At 31.0% G+C, this 20266-nt stretch overlaps 2 protein-coding genes across 2 annotated transcripts; both read left to right on the plus strand.

The window, feature by feature from the left end:
• Positions 1 to 1397: 1397 nt before the first annotated feature.
• Positions 1398 to 6010, plus strand: LOC137932820 (poly [ADP-ribose] polymerase-like). The gene is made up of 2 exons (XM_068776496.1): positions 1398 to 3119; positions 5918 to 6010. The coding sequence occupies exons 1-2, from the start codon at positions 1398 to 1400 to the stop codon at positions 6008 to 6010; spliced, it is 1815 nt and encodes a 604-aa protein (XP_068632597.1).
• Positions 6011 to 10967: 4957 nt separating this feature from the next.
• Positions 10968 to 11696, plus strand: LOC137933043 (spore coat protein YeeK-like). Its single transcript, XM_068776777.1, has one exon. The coding sequence runs from the start codon at positions 10968 to 10970 to the stop codon at positions 11694 to 11696; it is 729 nt and encodes a 242-aa protein (XP_068632878.1).
• Positions 11697 to 20266: the final 8570 nt, after the last annotated feature.

The raw sequence follows: 20266 nt of genomic DNA on the forward strand, positions 1-20266 counted from the left end.
GAAGGCACACAGTCGTACATAGTTTTAATTTAGTTAACTAATAGCTTTGCTTTTTTTTTGTTTTAAGCTTAAGTTAATAAATAAATTATACAATTTTCATGAGCCTTTAAATTATCATCAGTTATCGACACCTTAAAAAAAGATATGCGACATCTAGCTTTCAACGGATAAATAATATCTAATCGTTATCAATTGCATTATAGCACGGGTGTACTTCAAATGTGGTTGACTGAAGACAGTAGGATTGTCCGATTGATTTTAAAACTAAAAGTTCGTGCGAAATGTCGGATTTTCCATATAAAGTGGAATACGCTAAAACCGGAAAAGCAACTTGTAAGGTGTGTAAAATAAAAATTAGTAAAGGATTCGTACGGTTCGGAATAATTTTGCAATCAGGATTTTATGATGATAAACAAATACATTGGCATCACGAGGTATGTTTTTTCACCAAGATAATTCCAAAAAGCATTGTTCAAATCGCTAAGTTTCACGTTCTTCGATACGAAGACAAAGTTCGTATACAAAGAAAAATTAAAAATATGTTATTATTAGCAATTAACGGCAAACATGAAACAGAACGCTGTGAAGATTCGATTGCAAAATTACTATCCACGTTCTATATAGAATATTCAAAATCCAATAAAGCCAGATGTCGTTACTGCAATTTGATGATTTGTAAAAATGAAATCAGAATTTCCAAATTAATTTACGATCCAAGGTACGGAGACACTCGCAAGTGGTATCACCAAGAATGTTTTATCAAAATACGAGAAGATCTCTTATTTATGCGCAGTGGTGAAGAGATACCGGGCTTTATAAAACTTTTCGATACTGATCAAACTGTAATTAAGGAAAAAATAAAATCTTTAAAAAACTCTACCAGCTATGAAACATACATTGAAGAAGCTGAAAATTATATGAAAGCAACCGAAGAAGAATCGAAATTGTTTGATTACTACCGAAACGGTTTGAGCATCTTAACTAGAAAGAATCTTAAGTTACTAGCTGACGAAAATTTTATAGAAATTCCCCAAAATCGGGATAACTGTATAGATCAAATAGCTGATTATATGACTTTTGGTGTACCTACATTTTGTCCTAAATGCAAACAAGTACGATTTGTACCCGATTACTTATATTATAAGTGCTGCGGTGATTACAGTGCATGGTCTCGCTGCAATTTCAAAACTAAAACTCCCGTAAAAATCGCATTAAAAATTCCTTCTGATTTACGCAATTTTCCAATATTCGAAAATTATCATGGTACATTTATGCAGCGTTATTTTTATAATGATGCAACTCTTAAAAAGGTTTGGGGTGTTATGAATAATGAAACAGTGAATAAAGAAAATTTCCCTTTAAAGAATTTACAATTTTATTTACATGGGGAATTTACAATGCCAGAAGAACTGAAAAAACGAATTAACAAATTAGGAGGACTTGTCATAAGCGATCTTTTGGATACAACCGCTGCAATAGTAACAACCAAAAAAGAGTTAATAAATATGTCAAATATTTTAAAAGAAGCAATGTTTAAAGATATTGAGGTAATAGAGGAGAATTTTTTTGATTTCATTGATGCTACTAATGGATCCTTAACAGATTCTATTAATCTAATAAAAGAAAAAAATATTGCAAGCTGGGGTTCCGATCCATTTAACAGGATTTCAAAAAATAATTCAAATGATGAATCTTTATTTAAAAATAAAGGAACTGAAATTACCAAAATCAAAGACGGGATGAATGTCGATCCTGGATCGGGTCTAGGAAACATATCACATGTCTATAAAGAACAAAACAAATACTATTCAGTTATTTTAAGTAAAGCTGATATAGACGATAACAGAAATTCTTTCTACAAACTGCAACTATTAGAAGCTGATAATCAAGATACGTATTGGGTGTTTCGTTCGTGGGGACGAACCGGAACTTCAGTTGGTGGTAAAATGCTTGAAACATTTCCATCAATTACCGAGGCCATGATTCAATTCAAAAGCATTTACATGAAGAAAACTAAATATGGATCTTTTTCTGGGCATCATTTTGTTAAAATGCCAAAAGCATATGTTCCACTTGATATTAATTATGAAGATATTAGAATTTCTAAAATTAACATAGAAAGTAACTCTAATCTTCCTCAATCAGTGCAACAACTTATCGTTAAAATATTTGACACTGAGGTGATAAAGAATTGTCTCTTGCAGTATGAACTTGATTTAGAAAAAATGCCTTTGGGAAAACTGTCTAAAGAACAAATTAAATTCGGATATGAGATTCTTTCGCGGCTTCTCGAAGACTTTGACAAAAATGTATGTAACAAAGATCAAATAAAAGATGCTTCTAACAAATTCTATACAATAGTGCCGCACAATTTTGGAATAAAAAACCCTCCATTACTCGACAGCAGAGAATTGATTATCAAGAAAATAAAAATGCTAGACAGCCTTCTGGACATCGAGATTGTATACAACCTACTGGATTCGCCAATAGATGAATTTTTAAGTCCTATTGAATCGTTTTATCAAAAACTTAATACTGATATTAAGCCATTAGATAAAGGCACACATAGTTATGATCTTATTGCAAATTACATACAGAATACAAATAACGACAGTTATAATTATGAAATTGAAGAAATTTTTGAAGTTTGTCGTTTTGGTGAAATAGACCGTTACAGCAAATTTAAAAATCTTCATAACAGACGTTTGCTTTGGCATGGATCTCGAGTTACAAACCTCGCTGGGATTCTTTCTCAAGGTCTTCGTATAGCACCTCCAGAAGCGCCAGTTACAGGTTACATGTTTGGTAAAGGAATCTATTTCGCTGATATGATATCTAAATCGATTAGATATTGCTTAGTGAATAAAAATAATCCAATCGGTCTTGTCCTTTTATGTGAAGTTGCTCTTGGTAATGTATTGGAATGTTATGAAGCGCAATATATTACAAAGCTTCCTAATAACATACACTCCGTTTGGGGTGTTGGATGCACTCAGCCAGATCCTACACAAAACATTACTTTAGACGACGGCGTCGTAGTTCCTCTAGGCGTCCCAATGAGAAACAACTGTCGAGGCAAACTTCTTTTTAATGAACACATTGTTTACGATGTAGCTCAAGTAAATATTAAGTATTTGGTACAGTTAAAATTTAATTTTAATGACAATTATTAATTCTATTTTATATACCTTATTTTAACCGTATGTTTACAATAAGGCAAAAAAATAAATAAATTTTTTATAACATTTTACATGCATTAATTTTGTCTTACTTTTAAAGAACAAGTTATTTGTATTTCGAATGTTTTTTTATGATTATGTATCTTTAATAAAGATTTTTTCCTTTAATTAAAATGATTTTAATTATTTAATTACTTCCCAGTCACTTTCAAAGCACGCTGATAAATCAACTACAGGTTGCGATATGCCATCAAAAATAAGTGTTTTGTTACATACAACGATTGAGTCAGAATGATATATGAAGGTAGGTTAGTAACTAGAAAGGAAAAACAAATAATAAAGAATGTTAATTATTCGGTGAAAAAGATGCCTGTTGAACATTTTAGTAGGATTTCTTTAATAACCATGACCAACATTTCCATCGTAGTACGTCCATTTCTGGGCATAGGTCTCCCCCATAGTTTCCGAATAAGAACTGTTGAAAGCGGCATAATGCATCACTTGAAGATCTTAATAAGGTCGTCCGAAGACTCGAGTTCATTATGTCAATAGAAAGTTATATAGTCTCTCATCGTACAAAATGTCTTACTAAATGCTTGTATATATTACGTCATTTAAGTCATTACAAGTCGATAAACAAACGGCCTCGTATTAAACCATTTGATAACTTAAGTGTCGATGGTCTGATTAATAGATTAACAAATCGTCGGCTTTCATTCGATAAGTTTTTATATTGTTTTTATATCAACACTGCGAGTATGAACAATAAATACCTTTCACCCGTTAATTTACACAAACATATTTTTATCAAAACAAATAATGTAAAGACGATCTCAGAGATGTATTGAAAAAGAAAATTTGCTATAAAACTTTTGAAATAATTTGTTTTTACCTTTCCATTATTTGTTTTAAGGCTGTCACAATGTCTTAAAATTATTAAATAGGTTATAGGAAATATAGTATGACTTATAATGTGACCAAATATTTAACAGTAAAACCATTTCGTGCGACAACTTTGTCTTATTATATATCGTAACTTAGAACATATAATATAAACCATAGAAAACGTATGGTATAAATGGTAAAGGTTCATTAAAATTCGGTAAAAAAACTTTACACATAGATCATTTCACAGCAAAAAAAATTAGAGTTTTTACACCAATTTCCAATCATTCGGTATAAAGATCATTATGTGAATAATAATTACTCTGAAATACTGACTACATTAATTTTTTTAGTCTGTTTTTGACATCTGTCAACAAAAAATAAAATAGTTTATTGTTTACTATCTAGTAAACGCGTTATATCTGATTTCTTTTTTTGTATATATACTAATATTCTGTTTTGAAGTTTAACACCTACCAATAACCCTGTATATAAAGTATGATCCAAAAAAGTGCCTGCAGATGAACAAACAAAGTATCTTTTATGATAGGAGAACAGTTTAGTTAAAAAATGTGAACACTGTTGTAAATATTTAAATATATTTTTCTTTTGTGCCTAGTGTCTGCAATAAGTTTCCGCTAGAGATCCTGAATCTGAAAAAAGTTTATTAATAAATTACAAAAATTTTACTGTACGATATGTGACACGCATAAATAAAAGAAATATCGCCTTGTTCGAAACGGAATACGACCAGAGACATCTTTACTTAAACTTTGGTTGTACCGAATGTTTGATGTTATGAATTGTTATGTAATTTAAAATATAGTAAAAACTATACATGTAACATAGCATTATATATCACAACCCTCGCTCGCTTCGTGTGGCCCGCGCGGTTTTTAATAGTGTTATTTCATAAAATCCCTTCTAAGTAATATTTAATCATATGCTATAAAAAATTTATACTGTAGGATTTTGAGTCATTGACCTCCTTGCTGACATTTCGCGGCAAGAAAGGATATATATAAATATATATATATAAATATATATATATATATATATATGTATGTATGTATTGGTGGATATGTATATATATAAATATACTTATATATACATATAAATATGTATGTAACTTTTTTTTGACTTTCATAATCATGGTCACAATCTAATGAATCAGTATTTACCGGGCAAACAACATTAGTTAATAAAGATAAATATTTTTTTTTTATTTTTATTCGGCCTTGAAGATTATAAGTGCTCTTCTACCGTCATAGACACAAGTCGCTGTAATTGCATTATAGAAATCAATCCTTTTATACACATACTTGACGAGTATGTAACAAGGACTTTTCTAATGACACTTGGCTCTACCGGAATCTGATAACTGCTCTATTGATCCAACACTTAATTTACTTTGTCATTTGAGTCATGCCTTTTCCACTTTCCAAGAAACATACAATTATCATTATTTATTCTTAAGTGTTAAATGTTCCTATAGAGACAAACATTTATGTGTTAATCAATGTATATATATATTCCTATTATACAACTAAGTTATAAGAAGAATGCAAGTAGAGGCCAATTTGATACAAAATAGAATCAGATTGATTTCCCCTATAATAGCATCCTTTAAATTAAAGCTACGAGGTTTCAAAACGTTCTGGGAAGACCAAACAACCAAATAATACAGTAAGCAAATCAAACTCTTTATTTTAACTATAATGGATGAAATAAATTAAATAAAAAAATAAAGTGTTCGAGAAATTCATTTGCAAGATTTAAAAGAATCCTTTATACTGTAAGAGAAATTTTTCACAAGTTTTTGCGTAATAAACTAATGATATATAATAATTCAGAGAGGTTTTCGAGTGGCGACCAGGAGTACTGTCAAGGAAGGACAGTTCAAGACTGATTTTGACGGAAACCGTTGGACGAGGCCTACGCCTTGAAGTGCACTTTTATAGGTCGAGAAGAAGACGAATTTTATTTGAGAGAATTCTAAGATACTGTACACAATTGCCGAGACAAATTATTAATTTTTTAAAGCCTAGAAAAAGGTAAATAACAACATTTATTTTTAATGCTTGAATAGTATTAAACAGCTAATTACTAAGCCATTTTTCTCTAATTGTCAGAACATATATATATTATACTTATTAACGCTAGAGTTTTTAATGTTAAGATAAAAGTTTGCTGGTAAATATAAAGAAATATCTTGTTGACTGAACGAAGATCTATTTGTGTAACAAAAAAAATCTTTTAAATAAAATAAAGCGTTTTAAAAATGCGACGGATGGATTGTAATGTAAGTAAAAGACAAGAAAAGAAAACCTCACCATCCTGTGGGATTAATAATTGCATAGGAGAGAAAGAGAAACAGATAAAGATTAAATAGATTGTATATTACAGAGCAACCATCGATTCCAGGAACACAATTCAAGTCAAGAATAAGTACGCCCGGCAGGAATTGTGCGAGGGCAATCCCTATTGTTGTTCTGATTAAATTTTCAGATTGTTCTTTTTATTCAGCGCTCAGTGAAATTGAAATGGACGTGGAAATAAATATTTTTTTATCCAACACCGCATGATGCCTGTGTACATGCGATATGAATATTTCTGACAGTATGAACTTTTTACTTGGTCAAATTTTAGTTTTTATTCTGTTAACGAGTTGACTTGTTACTTTGAGCATTATCAATTGGTTTCAGCGATCAAAAGTATTTGTTATAGTATCAATACGCTGTTAATAATTTCTATTGATAGTAGAGCAGTGATAGAAGACTGAGACTTTATTCCAGAGTTCCCCAAACTTTTTTGTGTCATAGACCCCTTGCCATGTTTTTCCGTGTAGGGTAGACCCCCTACTTACCTGATATTGATTTCCTGTAAATTTCTTACTGTAGTGAGGTTAAGTGTTAAAAACTTAAAGTAAAAACACGTGTTAATTTATACATTTATTAATTAAATTTAAATTAAAACTACTCAAAAAAAATTTGTATCTGTTATGTAAAATATACGTAACATTAAATAAATATAAAATAAACTATTAATAAAATAACATAAGCAATAAGTCAATATTTTTAGTGAGAAGGATGAACTTGATGCTTTCATAATAAATTACTAAGAAATAAATAGCACTATCGTGGACCGCTATTTTCATTTTATGGACCCACAAACTTTTTTCGCTGTCGTAGACCCCTTGCAGGTTGTCATAGACCCCTAGGGGTCGATATAGACCATTTTGCGAATCACTGCTTTATTCCTATGTCACGGTTTCGATTCATTATCTAGGATCGCGCAGCAGCGTCTACAATACTTCACTACGATCAGCAACCCGCCTGCCAAGCGTGGCGATTATGGTACATCTTCCCATAGGTTTATTTGGGGTAGGTCTATTCCTTACAGCGAGAGTCTACGGGCCGAAAAGATGTTTTATTTCTCTTGCCATTTATGTTTTCATCAATGAGATTATTACATTAGAAAGGAGATTAAAAATTAGCTTGTACGAAAGCATAGTGTAAGCATAAATCACTAGTTGAATGATTTGATACACAACAAAACTATTGACAGATTCTGCATGTAGCAAAGGGTGAGGTGGGCAGGCCGATTGTAAAGATAGTCCGAGACCAGGGTCGATAAGACCATCATGGAGTGTAACCCGCAACAAGAACAAACTCCGTAGAAGACTTAGAAAGAAGGAATCATGATATATAACAGCGAAGGATAGAACGAGATTGATATAAGAGAGAAGATAAAATAAGTATTTCTAAAAATAAAAAGAGAAACATTCTCACAAATCACTATAATTTTAAAAACAGCGTTTTAATATATGTAGTATACCCGTCCCGATAGAGTTTGTACAGCTAGAAGTTATTAACGTGTAGCATGCTAAAATAAAAATAAATTAATGGAACATATTTCAGAGTAATTACTTCATTTAATGATTAAATTTGATATAAATAAATAATTTTGAGAACGATAAATACTGACCTGCTACGAAAAAATAAATCTTTTTTTCTTTTATTATATACTCATAAATATGTCATCGTATTGTTGAAAGGAATTTTCGTATATCGATATAAGACACTAGTTCACAGTGAAACGAGGCCAATGTACGATTAGTTCGACAATATCAATTTTAAATTTGCGATTGTGTTTGCCACCATGTCAGTACATTGTTGACAACGTGGCAAATACATAAACTTGTTTAATCATCTGATTATGATAGATGATCTATTCAACCGTATGACATCCACTGCTGGATATAGGCCCGCATTCAGCGTCTTCCGATGACCTTGACAAGGTCGTCTGTCAACTTTTGTGTCATTCGCTGCGCTTGATAGCCCGTGGTCTCCACTCTAGCAGCCTAGCAGCCTAGTGGCCTGGCCACATCCGCTTCAATATGCCAACCCGCTGGGCTATGTCGCTTACTTTTGTACATCTACGAATAGGCAGTATAAGATTAATGATAGGCAAAATGAAATTAATGAATAATAATACAACAACGGTACAATATAAGAAATCCGTTACGATAACTAGACAATTGTGATTAAATACTTTATTTACTCTTTAAAACAACAATTGAATAAATTGCAATACTCTTTAAGAATATATATTCACTTATGCTGGGTTTCATAGTGATATATCTATTGTGTTCACAGACCATCCGTTTTCTTTAATCTATTCCTCTCTCTCTCTCTCTCCCTCTTTCTCCCTACCTCTCTCTTTCTTTCTTTCTCTCTACATATTTTCTGTTTCTCTCTATCTCAATTGTAGTTATTTTTTCGCCATCAGTCGCAGTAACCTTTTATTCCTAGCATTAGTAAACGGATAATAAATTTAATGTGTTCAGTGGCTTGTAAAACGAATTCATCTAGTCAACATTTTAATATATTATATCAAATATGTACATTCAGCGCACTCCGCTTTTTGTGTAAACATAACTCGAACAAAATGGCGGTTAAAACTGTCATATGAAGATAATAAAATATATCAAAGTAAAAGGATGATGGAATATACACAAATTCTTTTTTAATGACAAAATTAATTTATAATTTTCTTTTCATTTAACGTTCTTTATATTAGGAAGTCAATACTGTTCTTTTTAAAATATAGAGATGGGCATACGTATCTGATACACAATTCTGAAGTAATCCTGATATTAGCGATATCTATATATATTCGATAATGGTAGATAAATTATTGCAGGGTTTTTATCAACTTTATTTGCAGCACTGCGTTTGTACTCGTTATCTTGAAAAGATATGATAATCTGGACAACTGTAAAAGCAAGTTTATGTGTATTCGATATATTTATTATTTATGTATTTCAATGATACGCCACGATGACCGCATTCAACGATTTTCCGCGACATATATTATATATATACATACATATATATATATATATATGTATATATATAAATATATATGTATATATATAAATATATATATATGTATATATATATGTATATATATAAATATATATATATGTATATATATATATATATATATATATTTATATTTGTCACCGATCCACTGCCGGTTCTTTTTATTGTGTTAAAATTTTTAACTTACATATTATGATTGCCTGATATTTAGATTGCAATCACTAGTATTTTTACTGTAATTTTTTTTTTATTTTCCTTGTCAATCCATAACTATATAAAATTAGCGTAATAATAAAAAGGAGCTAAGGGAGCAAGAAATGAACTTTTTTCATTTTTCGTTAAACGAAATTGCAAAAAATTAAATCAGTATTTAGAAAAAATGTAGCAATGTTGTTTATCATACAAAAAATATCATAAACATTCATTTTATGTATCTAGTTGTAAAACTAACTTTAACATTAGCACAAAGCTGTTAATTCGCACAACAAAACAGAAGCTATGTTATAAAAGCTAAAATTAGTAAAACCGTTAGCATTTGGCGGGAAAATAGCAATGGTGTTAATTCAAGTTGAATGCACTTTAACCGTATTCGATTGACCGTGGTTGAAACGTGAGGCTCTTTGTTGAACGATTACCCAATAGATTTGTACGTTTTTAAAACTTTGGAAAGTTTTATTTGTAAGTCTCTAATGATATGGGAAAATCTCAATCATTAAATTTCAAAATGTTAAAATTGGAAAGTTTATTTATTTTATTTTACTTCTTTACTTTTAACCGTACATCACAAGTCATTACATATTATAAAAATCACATATAATGTTTAATCGCAAGCCATTATTTCTATTAAACAACCACTAGATGGACTTTAATGAATAAAAATAGATGTAAACTTTCTTTTAGCGTTGAATGATATTTATAATCAGAATATGTACGAAAGATACCCCTATTAATTATAACCTATTCGTACTTATTCTTGACAATTATCTAGATGCTAATATTGAAACAAACGCATACAATATGTCAAATATTACATACATATATATATATATATATATATATATATATATATATATATTATAATAAGGGATAATTAAGTATTATCAACTTATTAAAAGAAAACACATTTTAAAGAACTATTTTTTCTGATAATATTGATATGCGCCAACTGTTGCAATTTTGTGGAATAAGGCTAACCGGATCTATGGCAGTTTTATTGAACCTATTATAAATCAAGACTACTACATTTGTATTACATCATCAGCTTGTAATAAGATAATTAAAATTTGTATCTCGATGGGCTATGTTGCTTATTTCTACGTCAGTGATTTAAATTTGGTATTGATCGTGAACAACAAACGGCAATTGGAAATGTGTAACGCTCCAGCGGTTGAGCGGCCGACAGCGTCCCTGAAGTGTTGCGCGCGGGTTGCAGCACGCTTTCCTCATCTGAAACTGATCGAGTATAAAAGACACCTGAAGCACTCCAGATAGTACAGAACAACAACAACAACCGAAAATGAAGTGCATTGTAGCCATCGGGCTCCTCTGCCTCGTGGCAGTATACGCCAAGGAACTCGGCGAGCAGGAGAAGGACCTTGTCGCAGCCGCAAGCGGCAAGTCCAGCCACCACGAAGAAGGCGGTGGCAAGGAACACCACGCTCACCATCACCACGAGCACGGAGAGAAGGGACACAAGGGCCACAAAGGACACCACCACCATCACAAAGGCGAACACGGAGACCATGGCAAGCACCATCACGAAGGCCATCACCACGAACATGGCGGCGGCCACAAAAAGCACTGGGATGAGCACGATCATCATGGACACCACCATGAGCATGGTCACCACCACAAGGGAGGTAAACACGGCCACCACAAGCATCACGATAAGGGAGAGAAAACCGATGGCTACCACAAGAAATACCATAAGGACGCCTTCCACAAGGATCACCACTTCTACGATGACCATCACCATGAAGGCAAACACCACAAACACGGACATCATCACGGACACCACGAGAAACATGGAGGTGATCACAAGAAGGGAGGACACCACGAACATGGTCATCACGAGCATCACCACGGCAAGCACGGCCATCATGACAAGCATCACTACGATGAGGACCACCACGGTCACAAGGGTCACCACGGTCATGAGGAGCATCATCATCACCATCATGATCATGGCAAGAAGGGCGGTCATCACGACCACAAAGACTGGGGCTTCCATCACGGGAAGCATTAAATACTGCCAATACATGCTGTGATATATCATTACAATCTCATTAAGTCGAAAGCACATACATTAATCGCCTATTTTCGATATCGACACTTGACCGACATGTTTTGAAACTTTCTACATTGATCATGACTTGCAGAAACCACTAACTTTTACTATTGTCAACTATTGCGGTCGACTATTGTCAACAGCGCTTTTTCTAATTCTTTATAAACTCTTGATTGTGTATTTCACGGCCGCATTGGTTGCGGTCAACAGCTGATCGTCTAGCCGGCCCGTTGATATCGACTCATAGGCAACAAGTGCTTACATTTACATACATCTGTTATCATTTTTGTACGGGTTTTGTTATGTTTTTTAATTCTTTATATTAATTTGTAAGGATTTTTTAATAAAAGTTTTGTTATAAAAATATATGTTTTTAATTACACCCCTTACTAAATAACACATAATTATAGTTTTAAATATCAATACACGACATAGTTAAAAATTTGTACTGTTATATATTGAAGAGATTTTTTTTTTATAAAAACGATATATAATTTATAAATTTGTAAGGATGGTTTAACAAAAGTTTTGGTATATAAGTTTAATCACAAATAAATCGTCAAAGGCATGTATTAACTTATTCTGTTAAATATTGATGTGACATTTTTTCAATAAAATTCAGTATATTAATTTAATGGAATTATGTAATAAATAGATAATTTTATTATTATACTTCTTTTTTAAAAGTACGCAAATACATTAAAAAATTATAAACAGTGTATGAAAATTTTGTACTCTAGGATTTTTACAAACATTTGTTAATGTTAATCTCTCATGTTATAATTTTCTAATTATAATTACCGAGCAAAATAAGCTTTATTTCACCGGTATAGGGCGGTCAATGTCACCCTTAACGTCACGGTAAATTAACGTTAAAGCCTTTAATTTGGCGCTCTTTTAGATCCTTTGATAAATTGCCCAGCCCGTACCCGCCTGTTCCTTTTTTACTTGTTCCATAATTACATTTCGGTAGATCTCATATACAAGATGATTGGTTGTAGGTTTCAAAACTAAAAACAAGTAAATGTATAGCTCTATAATTAATGTATGGTACACGCGATACATAAATAAATCGTATCAAAAATAACAAATAATGATAACTTAGTAATAAAAAGCATTTTCAAAATTCGAATTAACGTATACTCACATTTATTATTATTTACTTTTTTTCCTATAGTCCTTGTAGTTTAGTTAATGACCTGTCGCGTTCCAAATTTAAACCAGGTTCTTTAATTAAAAACTACAAGCGTTCTAAGAAACCCAGGTCTTTTTTATGATTACTGTAACAAAAGTTGATTACACAGTAATTATTTAAATTATTTTCCAAGCTATCACTTAAAACACTAAAGATTTTTTTGAGTTATGTTCGATAATTAATTTAAATTGATAACAAAATTTGACGTAAGACAGTTGTACCGTTAAAAATAATTTTAAACGGTTTGATTATAGAATTACATCAAATCGTTTCAACCCATAGAAGAACATTGCAAAGAGGTATATTCTAAAATCGGCATACTTGGCAGGCGGGTTGACGATCGCAGTCTGGTATTGTAGTACATAGAGAACGCTGCTGCCCATCCTCTAAAAACTTGTTTGTGAGCAACGGCAATCCTATACAATTTATTCCCAAAGTGTGATTTATAACATTGCATCTCTGGAATCGAACCCACGATCCACGGTTTCGAGTCTTTTACCTCTGCTGGGCTGACACTACCTCAATAAATATAATTTATATTTATAAATCATTCGTTTTTTAAATATATATCCTCTTTAAAAAATGATTGAAGATTTTAGAAAAATGGAAACAGCAAATAGTTTTTTTGTGTCAAAAAGAATATTTCATAAACCATAAACATAATAATTTAACTAAAATAGAATGAAAATCTCTCGACATGTCATACGAAATAAATTGTAATGATATTCTTTATCAACACCTCCGTTTATCTTAAGGATAACGTTAATCAAAAAATCAATTTTTATATTTTAGTAAATAAAAATTATGTTTATATTTAAAAAGGAAATATTTATACATCGTTTTACCACATTACTTTTCACAACGAATTATTTGTCACTTATGTATACCAAGGGAGGAATGATTAAAGAGCCATATTTAATATAAACTAAAATCAAATTGTGGCCTACTGATAATATTTTGGACCTTAAAAAGGTTTGAATATACCAAAACTCCCGATCTACGAGATCATAAGAAACTTAGATATATTGTGATCACTTTTACAAATAACTTAAATACAGTGGTTAGTGCAAATCTAGTGTATTATCACTTAAATATCCTTTACAAAGTTGTTGGATTTTTGTAAATATTTGTATTAGCAATTCGTTGAAAAAATTTAGAGAATTTTCATAATATGTCTGTTGGATTTTATTGTAAAAGCGTACACGTATTTCTGACGCTGGTCTAGTATAGCTCGTTTATTATAAATTAATGTGTAGTACACCCTATCCAAAAATCAATAGTTTAGCTAACATTCGAAGGCAAATAGTAACTTTGTTACATCCGATCAGATAACCACGAGAGAAAGAAATCTACGTCAAGTAATTATAAGTAGTATCGGATATTTCTTAATAAAAGCGTGAGTTTCATATATTTACATTTCTACACAAATCGTTTCCGACAACCGACAATACTAAGAAAATTGGTTAAGCACTACACCATTCCCCATGTGACTAAGTCAATAGGAGAAGAAGCAAAAACTACACTAAAGAGGACTCCAGGGAGTACGGAATGTGCATACAGCTCACAGTTTTATAACTAAACCAATTTGTATTCGGAATCCCTAAGCTACGGAACCGAGACCCCGCACGATGTATAAAACGGCTATCTCGAACCATATTAGCATACGCGGTAATGTCACCTCATTCAATACTCATTTATTTTAAAATAAAACAAACAATTAAATATACGGTCAATTACGTCTTTTTTTTAAATTAAGTAGTGTCTACCACCTATTTGAATAACAAATAACTCAGAACAAGCACAAGAAACTTTTATTTATAAAAAGTCAATATTTTGCACATCTTTACGAATAAATAAAGCTGATGTGTTTGTTTATAATATTAAAATAACCACTTTTTACTAAATGTTATTAAATATAAACTGTGAATATAAGTACCATCAATTTATTATTCTTGTATTATGTTTTCTTCATCCCTTTCTCAGTCAAGTAGGAGTACGATCAAATTGGATTGTATATTTTATTCGTTAAAACTGTGGTAAAATTCATAATCTTTATTTGCTTCAAGGTATTGCTCTACATCATGGTTGCACACACTTATTAAGACTAGGGGCCACTCGGACAAATCATGAACTGATGGCGGGCCGACCGCCAGAAGTAAAGGTAATTAAAGACAGTAAAGAATTGATAATAATTTAAAATTTACTTGTAGCAACACGTAAAACTGCTTCCAAACTTTCATTTGCAAGGCGGTTTCGATTTTTTGTTTTATTATTATTTAGTATTGAAAAAGTTTGATAAAGTCAATATATGTAACGTTGTTTTCGTGCGTTATTGCAAGAATTGCTTAGCAGTGAAACGGTTAAAAAAATAAATATTATTATAGGAGTGAATGCAATGTGCGCAACGGAACAAACAGTGCAAGGGTCGTTCGAGCTAATACTAGCGGAGTAGAAACACCAATACGAACAAATATCAGGGAACTAGTTAACGATAGTACTGTTCCGCCCAGTTACCTTTATCGCCTCTACTGACTCGCACATCTCTAATGTATACTAGCAGTAAGACAATTGTATAACGATTTTCCTCCATTTTTGATTATTTGGTATAAATTTGTTTCCTTTTTACTACATTTTATACTTTTTACTAACTATAATGTAAATGAGCCATCTAAATAAATGTTATAAAGAGTAAATGTGATATTAAAGAAATTTATTATAATTTGCATATTAAAATATAAGTATGGAGGCCTATGTCCAGTCGTCGACGTCCTTATGCTGAAAAAAATGATGATGAACACTTTGCGAAGACAACTTCTCTTTTTATTATTCAAATTATTTTATGAGTAGAGTTCTTCTCAATTCCTTTAGTTTTTTCCTGCTTCTTCCCCACTATACTATATAACCTTGCGAAGCAGAGTTAAAATAAAAAAAAATATATTTATTTTTATCTAGTGTTCTATTATTTCTTTGTTTATAAAATTTACTTTTAATTTTGAATCGTGTATAGAGATCACTCGTTAATTGTAGAGCAGAATGCCAGATGAGCCCAATTTGTTACCTGCTAGGATCGAATTAATCTGGATTTTAATTACATCTATAAATATTACTGGATTCTAGGTTAGAGGGCGCCTTATTTTATGTGGAAAGTTGACAAAAGTGAAAACACGAACGATTTTATTTTACAAATCCCTTGGTACCGTATTTTGTAACTTTTTAAGTGCGTAATCAATGATTTAACTGCTATAATAAAATATAAAAATTATCATTATACATATGTAAACTATTTAACAAAAAAGTAGTTTATTTATTTTGTTTTCGTTTGAGTATATTTTTAAAATAAAAGTAGCCTAAGTTACTTCTTGTTACATCAGCTGCCTGCCAGTATAAGTCCTGTCAAAATCGGTTCAGCCATTACAAAGAATAACCGAAACAAACAGACAGACAGAGAAAAAATAAAAAAATAATAATTCGTACATATACCGCATACTTATTCATGTGCATGTAGTATAAAGTGGTTATTTTAATGTTACATACAGACACACCAATTACATTTACTTATACAGATATCTAAATTAAAAGTTTTTCTTTTAAGTTAAAACGAGTTTATTGGAAAAAAAAATATTTTATGAACCCATAAAAATGTTGGATATTACGAATAAGCAGTAAAAGAATTGGGAATTTTTGTATTAAGTATAGTTACATAATGAAATCTAAATATTAAATGCAAATATTTATAACTTAGTTTAAGAATTTTCAGCATATAACATTTTGTCTTTCAATAAATAGATTGAACTAAATGAATTCACGTATTTAAACAATCCTAACCTTTAATTTGAATTTAAAACCTTACCTTATTAACATGTAAAACAAACTAAACGAAATGAAAATCTCAAAGCGATAAATCAAATGAATTTTCTCTTTGACAAATGAGTGAGGCACGAGAGTCGAGATCAAATGATAAAGCGGATAGATATTAAAATGACGTTCAAATGAAGCAAAGTAAGTGTCCTCGTCAAACGGATACGCCTCGGCGAGCACTTGTCGTTACTACGTGAGCGTTTCTCGACGAATGAGACCTCGGATTAGGTGTGGTACAAGTAACAAGCGATCTTTTTTTTAATTATTTTTATAATTTTTTGACATATAGGCTTAAATATAACAATTCCCACGTAGTTTTGTTTTATATTGTTAATTTTAACACGATATTTTCTATATAAGCTAAAAGGTTTATGTTATATTTTATAACTCCACTAGTCAAACTATCTATAAATAGCTTCACGTTGATAATAAAGACAATCATAAAATATCTTTAGCATTGCGTACCGTGTTACATATACTTTTAAAAAGTGAAAGAATGTGTTTACTATATATTTATACATTTATTTAATCGCGTTATTATCTTTTCAAAGTAATTTATATTGATTATCTATGTACGTCGTGAGAAGAACGTTATAAGAGCCCAATTAGATGGAAAATAGAATCAGATTGATATTCCTTTATAATGACGTCCTTCAACCAAAAGCTAAGAGTGTTTCAAATGCAGCATGGTCTGAAAATATCCCACAACAATCACATGCTGTTCTTGATTGTATTTTGTTGTTACTTTCACAAATATCCTTTATTCATTCGTTAGACTAGTTTATTCTGAAGCTTTATTATGAATATGAAATATTTATACTTGAATGACGCGTGGTATTTTTGAAGCTACTATATGTAGAAGTAAGGCAGGCCTGCAGTCGGTGCTAGTCCGATTTAGCCCCGCATACCGCAAACATTACATTGTTTAAACGACCTTGTATCACTGTATGGTTCGTTTTATTTCTGAAATAGTTCTATTAATATGTATATTTAGTTACATTGTTATCTTGAATATATATATACTTAAATAAGTAACTACTTAAGTCAGTTATAATTTTCTTTTGCAAGTTTTCTTTCAATTAAATGGTGATTTGAATTATAGTTATTATTACTAACTAATATCTCTTGTTGATTAAACTAATTAAATTTCGATTAATTTTAAAAAAACGAAAAAAATCGTAACAATTTTAAACGTAGGAAAATTTTTCCGCTATTTCTCGAAACTTAGACATGATCTTCGCCTTTAAAATACTTCCAACCCTTGAGTTGAGTGCGTTGCCAGAGACTCCTTCTTTCTTCACGTGGCTTAAATTACGCTGTTAAGTTTATGAGAGACTGTAGTAATTTTCATACTTTAGAATTCATGTTTATAGGCCTTTGAACAAATAAAACTCTTAATGTTTTTAAAATATTTCTTCACGGAGATATTAAGATTAGCATATATATTTGTACGTATACGAGACTAATCGGTGAAGGTGAAAGCCAATGCATTGGTTGGAGGCATTCTTACTATTACTACACGGATCGTCAGCCCCGATCATCAAACTCGGCCCCTCTCCCTAGAAAGCGATAGACCCGGCACCCGTATGTTGAATTCATGGTACGTTTATGAAGTTACGTCACTTCTATTTTGGCATCTGTAAGGTACATTAATTAAAAATATTCTCTGGGATGTTTAAAGTACGTATATAAATATAATAAATCTACAAATGTTTTTTTTATAACCCTAATTTAATTTTGTATTAATTAGATGTAATGAAGTTTTAGGCTCTTTTCGGCACATACTGCTGTTTTTAACTTTTTACGTTTTACTTGAAATGGAGGGTGGGCGGGGATAGCACATGTATTATTGTCACTTTACTGTTTTGAATAATTTACGATGCCTTGATAGTCAAAGGGAAGACCAACTGAATATTTGCATCTGTTACGAGTTATGTGAACGAAGGGTGTATCTTGTATATGTGGTGTGGTCGACATTATATTACCTACTGAGGAGCTTTTCTCCCAGTTACGACATTTCATCGCACCCATTCATATGTATCCATTGTAATAATTTTGTTCTTATAATCGTAAATTTGTAATTTTACAGTAAAAAGAATGAATTATAGTGCTATTGAAGCCCCAGTAAGCGTCGGGAGGTACGGGCCGGAAAAAAATAGCATAAGCGCTATCGCAGATACCGTTGACAGTGTGATAGTTGACGTTGACGAAATAGCGGAACGAAGAGGCCGTTACTCCCTCCCTCCCTCCTCCTCTCGCCGGTCACAAACCCTAGGCGCGGTACAGCGGTTTCAGTAGTATAATAATAAATGTTTCAGGTGTAAAAAGTGAATAATAACAACATTTAAAATATAACTAAGTAAAGTTAATTAAAATATAAGTGATTCTTATGCTTTGTAGCGGCGTTTATTTGTCGCCATTAGAAAATTATAAGAAGAAAGTACATCCGACGTTGACAGAACGTATGCATAAGCTCTTCGTAAAATTAAAGCTTTCACTTGATCCGTCAATCGTAAGTATTACGTTCTTTAAAATTTAATTGTTTCAGTTTATCATTAAAATCATTACGTATATTTATTCTTCTAGATCTATTAGTGAAATAAATAACAAAAAATAGGTGTTCTTTTAAAGTTCTCTTAAATTGATTATAAAATATAAATTAAATATTATTTACCAATTTTATCTATATACTTATATACATATCAATGAAACATCAAATGTGGTACCAAGGTCAAAACTCGAGAACGTTATGACCAATTCTGCAAATTTTTCATATCTTCACTAAGACTCGAAGAATGTTCTTATGAAAAGAAATGGAAAAATTTCGATGAAATAGTAAAACCATTTTCTTTTTTTTTCTATAAACCAAAGAGTAAAAGGATCTGTCTGTGTCTGTCAAATATTTGACATTAATCAAATCTGTGTTAGAATTAAATCAAACAAAAAACATTGCGTACGCGTCCTAATGATAATATGATCTCAATACTAAAGTCTTAATTTACGATATAAAACGCATAAAGTAATATAAATAGAGCATTCAAATGTGTTTCATGTTTTATATATAAAACGCATTATTTATTTTAGAAAAGTCTATTCAATGACGAAAGGCCAATACTTTTAACTCAATATAGTCTATAGGGGCAAATAATTAAAATTACATTTAAATTGTAAAGTAATACTATATTTTCTTCAGCAATAAATTTAGGCAGACAAGCACATCGCTTAATTATTAAAATATTTCAGTCTTTGAAAATTTTGAGCAAATATTAAGTTTAAAAGAAATTTAAGTAAATTGACGAAAACCTTTCTATTCTAAAGTCTAGAAATTTGTAATTAATTTGTAGTTAAAATTTCTTCTGATCTTTTCTTAATAAATTATGTCAGTTAACAGCTAAATTATCGTCAAATTTGTTAAAAAAATTAAAAATGATTATGTATAATTTTGATACCCGAACGATAATTATACATTTTGTTT

The sequence above is a fragment of the Battus philenor genome, unplaced genomic scaffold, assembly GCF_028537555.1.
Source record: "Battus philenor isolate CCGP_79_NKW_IND1 unplaced genomic scaffold, ilBatPhil1.0.hap1 SCAF_12, whole genome shotgun sequence".
In the NCBI taxonomy this organism is placed as follows: Eukaryota; Metazoa; Arthropoda; class Insecta; order Lepidoptera; family Papilionidae; genus Battus; species Battus philenor.